The 14244-nt window shown below is 35.0% G+C and overlaps 1 protein-coding gene across 2 annotated transcripts in view; it reads right to left on the bottom strand.

Annotated features, from left to right (window-relative positions):
* The window catches only part of HAUS6 (HAUS augmin like complex subunit 6), a 44853-nt gene extending 30932 nt beyond the window's left edge, over positions 1 to 13921 (bottom strand). Inside the window, exons 1-7 of one of the 2 annotated variants that reach the window (XM_045840169.1) lie at positions 13501 to 13921; positions 9339 to 9434; positions 7399 to 7477; positions 6813 to 6945; positions 2836 to 2983; positions 1023 to 1088; positions 678 to 726 (exon numbers count right to left, since the gene is read on the bottom strand). In XM_045840169.1, the coding sequence (XP_045696125.1) occupies positions 678 to 726; positions 1023 to 1088; positions 2836 to 2983; positions 6813 to 6945; positions 7399 to 7477; positions 9339 to 9434; positions 13501 to 13628 (699 nt within the window). In that variant the 5' untranslated portion in view covers positions 13629 to 13921. The other variant, XM_045840170.1, reaches the window with a different exon arrangement.
* Positions 13922 to 14244: the final 323 nt, after the last annotated feature.

Raw genomic sequence — 14244 nt, 5'->3', positions numbered from 1 at the left:
CCTGAGGACAGCACTCACCTTTCCTAGTGACAAAGTGCCTGAGAAGCCAAATTAATATCCAGAGCAGCATGGTAATCACAGGATCAGAACAAAGAGCTTGAGAGAGATATAATCTAAACCAGCAGGCCCCAACTGTTTTGGCACCAGGGACCAGAAGGGCCTAGGGGTTGGGGACCCCTGATCTAAACACAAAGGAGGCCTAAGAAAACACTTCTACCCACATCAAAGCCAGCCTCTGAAAGCCTTGGACCATTTATGCCTGCCAGATACTCTACTACCAAACCAGCCTCAATTAAACTTTTCATTTTTCTTCCATACTTACCATCTTCCTTCAGTTAATATATTTTATTTTGGTAAATTAATGCTACAATAAAAATGAACTTTTCTTGCTGGCATGAAAGGCTTTAAATTAAACATATTTAAAGCTGCTTTTGTATACAGTTAGTCTTATAAATTATATACTAATTTTTCCCATCATATTCAAACATTTGAGAGGCACCATTTTCACACATTTAAATATATTACACTTGGATAATGAGTAAAAAGAAAGTAAAAGTGTTAAAAAAAGAAATAACAAAGATAGTCCAATTAAGTAAGCAAGGATTTGCCTATCACAAAAGAAAAATTATCAAAAAAAGAAAAAATGATTACATTTCTCTTTTCAAAAGTTGTCTCACCTTTTGAATTTTCTCTTGTATATCATTTTGGTCATCATAAGGTTCCATTCTAATTAAAATTAAATAATATCATTAGTCATTTTAAAAACTATATAATTTACTATCCAAAGAGCTAATTAATCTGCAAACCCAGGCACTAACAACCATTCCAATTAAAACAAAAATAAAATTCTAGCTCAAGGCAGTAATTTATTAGAACTGGATTAGGAATCAGAACTATATTCTATACCTATCATCATCTAACTATTGATATATTACTTATGTTTCTGGGACTGGCAGTTTCCTAACCTGTAAAATGCAGGAGCTAAACATGTAAGGCAACTTTCAGCTCTAAAAGAAACTTACTTTTCTATTTGGTTTTGCTGTCCTATACATTCTGATCTCAGACTTCGTACTTCTTTAACTGATATTCTGAAAGAAAACATGCAAAATGACAACTTTACAGATGCTCCTCAACTTATGTGGGGTTATACATCCCAATAAACCCATCACAAGTTTAAAATATCATAAAAATTCATTTTTTAACTAGGGTGCCACAAGAATTTTTAAAACATGTAATACCTGACTACTTAGTCAGGCGGCACTGACTTCTCCCTTAGACTGTCAAATTAAAAAATGACAACAGCCAACACAACAATACCCATCTCGTGCGAATGAATTAAAATTATACCTATTTTTGTCAGGCAAAAAATTTATTTTTTGGTGAGCCACCAAATTTTAGTAATTAGTTTATGTGTGTGATAAGATGAAAATGGTTGAAAATCACTGATCTAACCTGCTGAACATCATAACTTAAGCTAGCCTACCTTAAATGTGCTCAGAACACTACATTAGCACTTGGGCAACTATCCTGAGTTTTATCTCAAAAGTAAACTGCCTTATCCTTCTCGTCAGATTCAAGAGATACAGATGGACATTTTGTAGACATGATAGGATGCTAAAACATAAAACACAATATCCAAAAAATGCTGGCAACACAGTCGACTACAGGGTCTCCGCTGTTTACCCTTACAATCATGTGCCTGGCTAGGAACTGCAGCTCACTGCCACTGCGCAACATCACGGGAGAGTACCCTACCAACATTTAACATACAGGCTGCTATTCAGGACTAAGGACTTCTTGGTTCATATACTCTCAGACTTCAAGTAAAAATGTTACAGGTCAGTAAGATACTCTGTTCTCTTATCCTTGTCTTACATACCTCGGGAATAAATGTCAATGTTACCTAAAACAGTCATGCAATGTCCCAGTTTTAAAGTAACATAAAAGAATTTTGTCTTTTATACTCTATAACACAGTATTTAAAAAGTTACCTTACTAGAGTTGTTAATAATTTTTAAAAATTAGCCCTGACTGGTGGATTGAGCACGGGCCTTCGAACCAAAGGGTCACCAGTTCAATTCCTAGTCAAGGCACATGCCTAGATTGCAGGCCAGGTCCCCAGTAGGGGGCATGTGAGAGGCAACCACACATGGATGGTTCTCTCCCTCTCTTTCTCCCTCCCTTTCCCTCTCTAAAAATAAATAAAATAAAATCTTTAAAAAAATTAGACACACACAACTTTTGAAATTAAGAACCTTGTCTATCTTGTTTAATACTGTAGGACTAGTGCCTAAACAGTACTGGCACACAGACGTAACTCAGCCCTGGCTGGTGTAGCTCAGTGGGTTGAGCTCAGGCCTGCAAACCAGAGTCTCCTGTTCAATTCCCAGTCAGCGCACATGCCTGGGTTGCAGCCCAGGTCCCCAGTAGGGGGCATGTGAGAGGCAACCGCACAAGGATGTTTCTCTCCCTCTCTTTCTCCCTCCCTTCCCCTCTCTAAAAATAAATAAATAAAACCCTTTTTTAAAAAGGCTACAAAACAAAAGGAATACTATACAGCCTGAAAAATACTTCCATGTTAAAAAAAAAAGAAGAAAAAACCTAAGAAATTAAAAATTTAAATTAAAGTGATCCTTTCCTTTCTTCTAAACTTTCATTGACAGTATAACTAAAGTTTAAAACATTTTATTCAGAAGTTATCTGGCTTTAAAATTGAAAGATACAAGCAAGGGAGTTTTGAGCTAAGCATGGTTTATTACCACTGAAAGTATATTGATGACATTTGTACAAAAAGAAAGGAATTTTCATTTTTCCAACTATCAAACTACTACTTACTGTGCATTTTCCTGATATTTTTGTAAAACAAAATCTTCTCTTTGTAAAATTTGTAAAAATCTGTTACGTGCTACATGAGACCTGGCAATGCACTTATGCAAATCTTGTGGCTTTACATTAAATGTCTCCGCAAAATGTTTGGATGAACCTACATGGAATACAAGATCATAGAAAACTTAGGCTTACAAACTAATAAACATTTAAAATGTTGGATTTTATTATTTATTACTAATTTTTAAAGAGATTAACAACTTCATTAACTAACAACTCCTTAAAAGCCGGCATGCCACATACACAAAAAGGTAAAACTAATTTCAACAAAAGCAAGGATGACCTATTTTTAAAGTAGGCAACTTGAAAAGGATATCTGAAGTTGAGTTGTTTTACATAATTAAAACCTTTTAGAGTACATCTGCCCAAAATAATTCTTCTTATCACAGCTTGCTATATCCATGAACACAGTGTCATACATGAGCAAATTTTTTCACATTTTTTATTGTTTTTCAAGTACAGTTGTCTCCATTTTTACATGAGCAAATTCTTAAGATCTTTTAATAACAAAGAAGAAAATATACTAAAAGAGATGGGGTGATATCACATCACCTCTATTGCTGCCATCAGCTTACTTTTCTTGCTGGTAAGAATAGGACAGGACAACCAAAAACCAGTCTCCATTTCTCAAGTAATTCTTGACTATGCAGAGCGGACCCTAAGAACAATCCACCCAAATATTTCAGAGTGTGGGTTTTTTACCTGTAATAAATGTGTAATAAATGCAATAAATCCTACTTTAAGATGGCTCAGTATGATAAAGATGAATATTCTGGATAACAAGGACTCCACCCTGCACTTAACATTACTAATCCAGGTCCTAGAATTAAGTCCAAAGAAATCACCACAATTTCTAAATATTGAGCATGGGATGAGTTCACTGAATGTGAAAATTATATACAGACTCAAAATGTTGACTGGAATTGTTTTAAATCAGAAATAGGACAAGCCCTGGCTGGTGTAGCTCAGTGGATTGAGCGCGGGCTGGGAACCAAAGTGTCCCAGGTTCGATTCCCAGCCAGGGTACATTCCTGGGTTGCAGGCCAGAACCCCCAGCAACCGCACATCGATGTCTCTCTCTCTCTCTCTCCCTCCCTCTCCCTCTCTCTCTCTCTCTCTCTCTCTCTCTCTCTCCCCTTCCCTCTCTAAAAATAAAATAAAATCTTAAAAAAAAGAAATAGGACAACACAGCCCGGGCTGGTGTGGCTCAATGGACTGAGCACCAGTCTGTAAACGGAAAGGTCGCTAATTAGATTTCCCATCAGGGCACATGTCTGGGTTGCAGACTGAGTCCCCAGCTGGGGGTATGTGAGAGTCAACCAATGGATGTTTCTCTCACTCTCTTTCTCCCTCCTTCTCCCTCTAAAAATAAATAAAATCTTAATAAAAAAGAAAAGAAAAGAAATAGGACAACCCATGCTTAAAAGTCTTATAGACAATAAACTTTTGCTAAATTCAAGCACACATATTTCATATAAAATAGTTTGGGTTACATGCAATTGGAGTAGATCACCTACTAATAAAAAACTAGTAAAATGCTTATGTTACATTAAACTTAAAAATATGTAAATACCTATAAAGAAAAGGTCTATGTTTTTTAAAAACCATGCATAAAAGATAAACAAGAAAAATGCTTACATGTCACATTACAGAGAAGGGATAACAAATAAAAGCTCCTACAAATGAAAAAGAAAATGGCTAAAGAGAAAAATGGAGAAAGCATATCAACATGGAGTATAAAAAAGAATATAAATTACTCTTAAATACTTCAACAGTTTTCAATCTAACTAAATACATAGTAAGAGAAATACAAATTAAAACTACCCTGACTCAGTGGATTGAGCACGGGCTGCGAACCAAAGCATCGCAGGTTCGATTCCCAGTCAGGGAACATGCCTGGGTTGCAGGTCACAGCCCCCAGCAAACGCACATTAACGTTTCTCTCTCTCTCTCTCTTTCTCCCTCCCTTCCCTCTCTAAAAATAAATAAATAAAATCTTAAAAAAAAAAAAAAAACACTACCACTTTAACTATCAGACTGGAAAGATAAAAATGTCTGATCACACACAATGTTGGTGAGACTTTGGGAAAATAGTCTCCATACCCTGGCAATATAAGTATAAACTGTTCAATCTCCGCAGAAAATAATTTGATAATAAGAGCAAATTACAAATTCACAATTTCTTTGACCAAGAAATCATCTTCCAGGAATTATACACACACACACATATTGTATATTTATGTATATACATATTGTATAAATACACACTATACACATAGTGTGTATTTATTTGAGCATACACAAAATGATATACAGGGTGGGGCAAAAGTAGGTTTGCAGTTGTATGTGAAACAGTTTATTCTTATATTATTATTTATTTTCCATATAATATTATTTTCCATACAGTATTATTTTCCGTATAAACAACTGTAAATCTACTTTTGCCCCACCCTGTATGTATAGTTTCTCACTGTAGATTGTTTTTATAGCAAAGCATCAGGGGAAAAAGCCAAAGATCTGTCAGCAGAAGACGGATTAAATATATTATGACACATCCATTCAAATATGCAGTTCTAAAGAGAAAGAAGGAGAATAAGGAAGCTCTACAAACTGATACAGGATGATCTCCAGTTACATAACGTTAAATGAAAAACACAAGATTCAAAACTAGATGTATGTTACCATTTAGGGTTTTTTAAAAAAAGAATATACAAAAAAAATAAAGAAAAAATACAATAAAGATTAAATCATAACATTGAAAAAAAAAGTCCTGGCTGGTGGGGCTCAGTGGATTGAGTGCCGCTCTGCAAACCAAAGGGTCACCAGTTCAATTCCCAGTCAGGGGATCAATTGTGCCTTGATTGTGGGCCAGGTCCCCAGTAGGGGGCACATGAGAGGCAACCACACATTGGTGTTTCCTTCTCTTTTTCCCTCCCTTCTCCTCTCTCTAAAAGTAAATAAATAAAATCTTTTAAAAAATAAAATTAAAAATTTTTAAAAATTTTTTACATTAAAAAGAAAAATGATATACATATATGCTTGTATTACTGATTACATTGGTTGCTTTAAAGAAGAGAAACTAAGTAAAGAATAGAGATGGAAGAGAGACTTTTAACCTTTTGATTTTTGAATCATGAAAAATATTATCCTTTCAAAATTATTAAAACATATAAATATATATGTACACCAAAAAAAAAAAGAAAACCTGAGAAAATAAGCCAAAATGTCAGTAATAGTTGTCTCGAGAAATTGGAAGATGGGTGTGGTTTTATTGCATCAACTTTTCTGTATTTTCTTGTCCATATTTTTGAGCATAAATCAAACGGAATAGCATATTTAATAAGTTACCAATAGCACTCTTTTAATTCTTAGCTTAAATATTCAACATGTATTTTGTTTCTATAAATTAATAGATCAAATCCCTTTAAAACAGCAATTTGTAACGAAAACTTCCCACATTACCAGTAGCCAAAATAAATCTCAAATAAATTCAATACAATATTGCATATAATATATTAGAGGCAAACTATAATCAGGAAGTCTAATCTGGCCCATTGGCCAATTTTCTGAGGTCAGCAAGCTAGAAATACTGTCCATATTTTTAAAGAGTTATATTTAAACACACATTCACACACAGAGGTATATGTGACAGAAACCCTGTATGGTATACAGAGCCTAAAATATTTACCTTACACAGAAAATGTTTAGAACATAATAAAATAATTTGACTTGTTATTTATGATCATTAATGACAGGGTTTCAAACTATAGTTCTAGTAGAACATAATATTAATTATTTGCCTTTTGAGGTTACTTAATAATTTCATCTTCTTGCTTTATTAAAATCTGATGACTTACAGACTGTAAAGTATAATAAATATTTAAGAAACAAAACCAAAAAAGACTCCTACTATAAGCTTAACTTACCTTTAGAATGGGTTTTTATATATTTTATTGCAACGAATCTTGCAAAATGATACATCAAATGAATAAATTTAGGACCACCAGGAGAAAGAAATAGTGAACCAACAACTTGAGGAAAGCTACTTCCACATTCAGTCTACAGAAAAAGAAATAAACAATTTTGAAAGATCTTATCAACAATAAACTTTATATTTACATCACACTGTTTCTGAATTCTTGGTGAACTTGGTCACAAAAAAGTAATTACAATACAAACCCACAATTATTGACACTATTTGGGGACATAAACTAAAATAATCTATAGTCAAAAAAGTTTTCTTTAAATAAATATTGTGATAAAAACCCCAAGGGACTCAAAAACCTATTCTCAGTGCACCTAGCCAGCACAGCTGGTATCCTAGAAATATACAGAATACCATTCTAAAAACATAAAAAGTATTATTCCTTCCTTATACTGTTAGCATAAAAGCATTAAAAATATTTCACCTTTAAAAAATTAATATATAATTATACCTAAAAAAGCTAGAAGAACAATTAATGTAATTTTTAATCTCCTCAAGTTTTCCTTTTCCAGAAAGAGAATACTTACAGAAATTTTTTTTAACCATTCAAAGCAATGTTTCCGGAATTCAGTATCACTTTTTTGGTCAAATGGAGGCCAACAAAGTCTTAAAAACAAAAATAAAAACATTAAAATTATGAACAAAAAAAAAACAAACTCAGCAGAAATTGAAAAACATCAAATTTATCTCCTATACTATATACATTAATGCTTTAATAAATGAAGGCTGACATTCATAGATTTCAACTAAGATACGATACCAACCTGTGAGAATTGGGTCTTTTTCTTTATAAATATCTAGAGGATTAAGTTCAGTTTTGTGTAAATAACCACTGCATATGTACATTAAATGCAGGAGTTAATCATTATTAAAATTACTGCCCTGGTTGGTGTGCCTCAGTGGACTGAGTGACAGCCTACAACACAAAGGGTCACCGGCTGGATTCCCAGCCAGGGCACAGTCCTGGGTTGCAGGCCGGGTCCTGGTTGGAGGTGTGCGAGAGGCAGCCAACTGATTTATCTGTCACACATTGATGTATCTCTCCCTCTCTTTCTCCCTCCCTTCCCATCTCTCTAAAAACAAATAAATAAAATCTTTATTAAAAAATTAAAAATAAATAAAATTACTAAAAATCAGGAAAAGTTGAGAATACTCTCAATGGATTCACTGGACTAACACACAAAGACAGTATAAGTAAATTAGTATGTTAAGCCTGGGGGAAAAAAGAGAGAAACACAAATGGTTACATATGAAGAGCCCAAGAGAAGAAATGGCACGAGAGCTTTTGACTCCTAAAGATAACCTATATCGTAGCCAGTGGGTTCTACTGTTATATAGATAAAGAAGATACAAAATTTTAAAAAAGAAGATCTTTGCCTCAACTTAAGTTTACAATAAGACTTTAAAATTTACCTATTGCTTTCCTCTAATAATCAGTTTTATCGAAATTTCTTTTTTATCCTGAAGAATCTGTTTAGGGCCCCATGTTTTTTAAATTTCTAAAGCATATCATACATTCTATATTAATAGAAAAAATTAATTATGCATAGAAAAAAAGACTGAAAGCCTAGAATATCAACAGCAATATTCTCTGGCTGATGGCTTTAGGAATGATTTCTACATCCTTCTTTACATTTTTCTATATTTTCTAAATTTTTTAAAAAGAGCTGTATTTTGTTTATAATTGGGGTGGGGAGAGCAGAAAATCTACTTTTATTTGAGCAAAGGAAGCCCTATACCATAATGATAGGAATTTCCAAAAAATGTTTCAAATACACCTATTCTCCCAATTATTCATAACTTGAACCGAAAGCAAAATATAATATTAAGAAAAAATTATCAAAAGTATAATGCCCTAAACAATGTACTTATTTGTTGCTTTTATATATTAAGAGGATGATGGCCCCATATAAATATTAGAACAAATCTGAATATTCGACAGAAGAAACCCAAATCACATGCTAAATAACTTGGAACCAAGGCTAGTGGGTATTCACATTATCTCCTTTAACTATTTAAGAATCAACAGTACATAATAGTAGGTTAAACTTAATAGAAATGATTTTTGCCTACAGCACTTGCCACTTTAATATACATATCATTAACAAAAAATAAGGATTTGCAGAGACCTATAAAGTAAAAATAGAAAAAACAAATATAATAGTACCTACAAGAAAAGGAGTAAGTAAAGCAAAGTTGTGTGTTGAGATAAATTGGTACCAGTTAATTGTTTTGCCTATTAATTAAGACTATGAAAATGTTATGAACGAATATTATAAAACAAAATCTAACTTACCTAAGGAGTATACAATGATACACTAATGCAACACTCAAGCCTGATGTTTGTGACACCCACTCTTTGTTCTTTCTTTGTGAAAAAACGAAGTTGAAATTCTAGCTTATATCTAAGCATAGTCCCTTTTCAAATCTGAGAGTGACTAGTTAAAAATAAATAATTTTTACTCACTTGAAAACTTCTTTGGTGAGAGACTGGTCCAACGTTTCAAACAAGAAGTAAGAAACTATCTGAAAGGCATCACGATTCAGCTTGTCGAACATGTTTCTAATGGTTTAAAAAGAAACAGAAGCAGGAAACAACAAAAAAATATAATAAAACTAAATATCATCAAAAGCTGTATACGAGTTTGACACAGATTAATATTTTTCATTCTCTTCAAGAGGTCAAGTCAAATCAATTCTTCTCATTCATGTACATTTCTACAACCAAGAAAAACAAGTTTTATTTCTGATTCTGAAAATACAGATCAAATAGAAGAAAACTGGTAGAACTTGTTTTATTATAGTGAGAACATTCGACAACAACAAAAAAAAAGGTTTAATTAGGTGAGAGAATACCATGCATGCCCAATGATATGAAGATTATGATACCCACCAACATTTCTATTAGTGAAAATACCTAATATTTATTGAGCTTATTACTTCCAAGTATTAATTTAAGCCTTATAATAGGAATACATGACATGAAATACATGACAAGTAGATGAGGCAGTAACTCATCTAATTGTTACGATGATCATATGAGGTTAAGTGCTATGCTAGCTGCTTTAACATGGATTATTTTACTTAATCCTAATGACAGTAGAATGTGGTTTGATTATCCTCATTGTTCAGATGAAGGAGTTTAAACTTTAGAGAGATTCGATAATTTGCCCAAAATTACATAACCAGGAATAGAAAAGCAGTGATTTAAAATACATCATCTGACCCAAGTCTAGGGTCTTTACTATTACATTTGATTCCTAGAACCATCCTTATAGTAAGTTTTTATTGTCTGATTCCCCTAACTAATCAAGACAAAATCTAAAAGAAAAAAGAAAAGTAAAAAAAAAATCCTAAACCTTTTAAGAAATATCACACAGCTATAAAAAGGCAGCCTCTAGGCCAGGGTCCTCAGCCACTGCTCTGTGCTCCATGTTCCCTCCTCACAACCTTACCAGGACCCCAGGGATGTGAAGGTATCTAGTACAAAATGGGAAAATGGGGACTTCAGGCTTTGGGGACTGCCAGAGCTAGGAAAAAGAGGGGTTTATTTTTTTATTTATTGATTTGAGAGAGAGGGAGGGAAGGGAAGGGGGGAGGGAGAGGGAGAGAAAGACATTGATTTGTTGTTTCACTTATTGACATATTCATTGGTTGATTCCTGTATGTGCCCTGACCAAAGAAGGATTGAACCCACAACTTTGGTGTATCTGGGACAATGCTCCAACTATCTAACCTATCCAGCCAGGTCTGAACTTTACCTAGGTTAGCAACCTACTGACAGGGATAATCCACCTCAGACACTACACTCTGCTGCATGGATTTGCCTTGGCAATTCCCAAGGCAAAATAAATCAAACTGGGTGTGGAGGTATAGCCACCATTTCTCAAGGCCCTGGCAGTGAAGGCCCTGCAGGTAGTATGAAAAATGAACAAAAGCAATTTAACAACTCTGGATAAGCAAGAAAGGGATAAAAACAGAACATATATCCCAATAGAAGTTAATGTTTACACTCAAGAAGGAAGAGAACCTATGGAAGCTATCAGATAAAAAAATTATGAGTGCTCCCCCATTATTCTAGTTTAAAAAGGTCATTTGCAAAAAAAAAAAGTAATCTGCATGGGTACAATTGGAACATCAAAAGAAGTTAAAAGCAACACAACTAAGTAACTATAAAGGAAAGGTCGCAGAAGAAACTGAAGACATAATAAAGAAGAAAACAAAAACTCATTAGAACATAAAATATACCTACGAGAATTCTCTCTATGCACTATTATAAAATAGTTTTAACATTTATAAAAGAGATCTAAGATATTCTCATGTTTCATACATTTTCAACAATAATCTGAAGCAATATTTCACTTGGGTAATTTCTTGTCTCCAGACTCTAAAAAGAAACTACCTTAGGAGTTAGGCAATTAAAAACTGGGGTGTGCATCACTGGAATACATGACAAGTAGATGTGAGTATTCCTTCTATGAACACATAAAGCTACTATCTTGAGATTTTAAAAAATAGAATTAACACTAACGTTCCCATGCTGTAACTCTGTACAGTGACAGATGGTTACTAGACTTACTGTGTTAATCAATTTGTGAGGTATGTAAATGATGAATCACTAGGTTGTACACCTAAAATTCATTTAATGCTATATGTCAACTATAATTATAAATAAATTTTTAAATGTACCAAAAAAGTTTTTAAAAAAGTTTCTATGCTTATCCATGTCAAAAAAAATCTTTGTCTTTAGAATATTTCTGTTCCTCAACAAACACAAATCTTACTTCCTTATCATCTTACAAACTTGTTATTTTTTCACACAGTATACTGTTTCTTCTCTTTAACACCTATTTCAATTTTAAATAAGATATCTGTTGAAGATAGCTATTCATCTACTAGACTAAAACTTTGTAAGGTAAAAGTCTGTGTCTGTTCTGTTCATTACTGTATTCCCAGGTCAAATACAGTATTCAAATAATATTTGTTGAATAAATGAATGAATCACCTTTTCTTCCCATTCCTACTGCCACCTTAGTTTAGGCTCACCTAACTCTAATGCCCTGAGTCCCCCTCTAATTCATTCTCTGTAATGTAACCAGAATAGTTTTTCAAAATGCAAATCTTTAGGACAAATATGTAAGAATAAAATTGCTGGATCATATGGTAAGCATATGTTTAAAAGAAAAGTGGTTACACAACTACATGCTCATAAAAGCTCACAAAACTGAACACCAGAAAGAATGAATTTTACTATATGTGAATATAAATGAATAAAAAAATAAAAATATTTTTCAAAATAAATTTGATACCACATTCATGCTTAAAGCATCTCAAAGGTGACATCTGTTTCCAAACAATCTGCTGAAATTAAAGACTTAGAGGATGGGAAAAAAATCAACGACAGTGTTGGAAAAAGAAAAAAAACTGCCATCACTGGACCAGAACTTGACAGATGTTACTAATTTTTCAAAGACAAAAAGCAGACTACAATTGAACAAACCAGAGCAGAGAAAACTACGATTGCTAGAACACCAGAGAGAAGGACACAGTGGCCATTTTCAGCAGAGGCCAGGAGGTTTAAGCTGCTTTGACAGTACAAAGAAAACAAGATTGCTGGGGGGCATCCAATCATGTGAGGTAAGTGGAGTACTTATTAATACATAATCATAACCTGATAAATGCTATCCACTATTGTCAATTTTTATCACAGACTCCTAGACAAAGCATTCTACATGTAAATAATAGTGACTTCTAAACATAGTTACCAAGCAAAACTTAATTACATCTCTAAACCTTGACAGTTGACAGTTATAATACATCTGAAAAACGTCAAGAAGTGGGGGGTGTAGAGAAGTGTAAGTGAGCTTAAGTGTAATTTCTTATAAATAATAGCTACCTTCCTAGTAAAATTACTTGGCGGGGAATGAAGAGACATTTTTGAGATTGATATACCAAGAAATAGAGGTCTAAACACATACTAAAACACGGCCACTGGAACTGAAATAACGTAATTAAGTCAAGAAGATTTGAGAACAGGAGGTAGACAATGTACCCCAAATTTCTCTTGACCTACAGTGGGAGGAAATTAAGATATGTCTAAAGTTAGTAAGTTAAAGCACAGAAATATAAACAAAATATTTAGATTTATAATCATAACCATAACATTAGTAGCAAAGTAGGGAAGGGGCTTTTATTTTTCATCTGAGTAACCTCCTTAATACCCTTTTTGCTAAGTGTGGAACGCTTCAGTTTGCTAATTCAAAAAGTTAAAATTATAAATTAAAGAGCAACCAGCTTGAAAAGATCCCTTGAGCGTAAAGGCGTGTGAATATACTGATTGTTCTCACTTCCCTCCAGTACCTAATTCATTTTCACAGACCACTCAGTTTTACTAACAAAGCAGTACTAAGCTGCCCACCCCCCCGCCCACCCAATTTAGCCCCAAATGCAGACTCTACCTCGGTGCACGGTGCCGTATTTATAGTCTCTGCTACCAGCCTGGCAGCCAGTGGGAAGAAAGGCTTTACAGCCAGTGCCTCGATTCCTAAACCTTCGAGATCCGCGAAAGGGCGGGTTATCCCATCAAGTCCACTCAGACAACCCCGCCCCGCAATTCCCGGCCTCCTTACACTCCAAGGTGGGTGTGTGACAAGATCTTTCCGCAGGCGGTGGTGGCTGGGCCTGGTTCGAAGCCGAGGGTCTGCAGATACATCCAAAGATGCTCCTTCTCGAAAGCGGTGACCCAGGACAAGCTCATCTCTGCAGTTCTGCAGTGTCCCTGCACAGGAAGAAAGCAAAGGCCCAAACGACCGCGAGGGCCCTCAGGCTCCTTCCCTACAGGCAGCCTGAGGTCGCAGTCGCAGCAGCACCCGCATTGTCACTGCCTGCACCTCTCTAGCCCGGAGCCATTTCGCATCGAAAGGCCGTAAAGTCTCAGGGAAATAGAGCTTCTAACGGTAGTGCGGCACAGCTGCCTAAGCCACGACAAACCGAGACTCCCGCGCTTTCAGCAGAGCGCTTTGTGCGCGCCGCCTGACTTCCGGGGAAGGAGGGAATTGCCCGGAGGACTCTAACTCCCGCCATGCAACGCGCTCTTTCCCCTTCCCTTCCCGTCGTGCCCAGCCGGAAAACTACAAAATCCTCAGCGCCCATCTATCCCGGGAACTTTGTTGCGCTTGCGGTATCAAGCGGTTTCTCGTTTTGCGCTTTTAGATCTGAAGGCTGTGAGGTTTCTTTAGTTCTTATAGACCGATTACGTCAGATAAAAGCTGTAGATGGGGGACTGTGGCTCTGTGTAGTAGAAAAAGCGCTGGGTTCCATCCAGAGCCCTGCCCATTAGTTGTGTGACCCTGAACAAGTCACCTAACCTCTTG

The sequence above is a fragment of the Phyllostomus hastatus genome, unplaced genomic scaffold (assembly GCF_019186645.2).
Source record: "Phyllostomus hastatus isolate PE091 unplaced genomic scaffold, TTU_PhHast_1.1 phas_contig_34, whole genome shotgun sequence".
Classification (NCBI taxonomy): Eukaryota; Metazoa; Chordata; class Mammalia; order Chiroptera; family Phyllostomidae; genus Phyllostomus; species Phyllostomus hastatus.
Note: the sequence above shows the minus strand (reverse complement) of the source record. Positions and strands in the feature narration are given on the sequence as shown.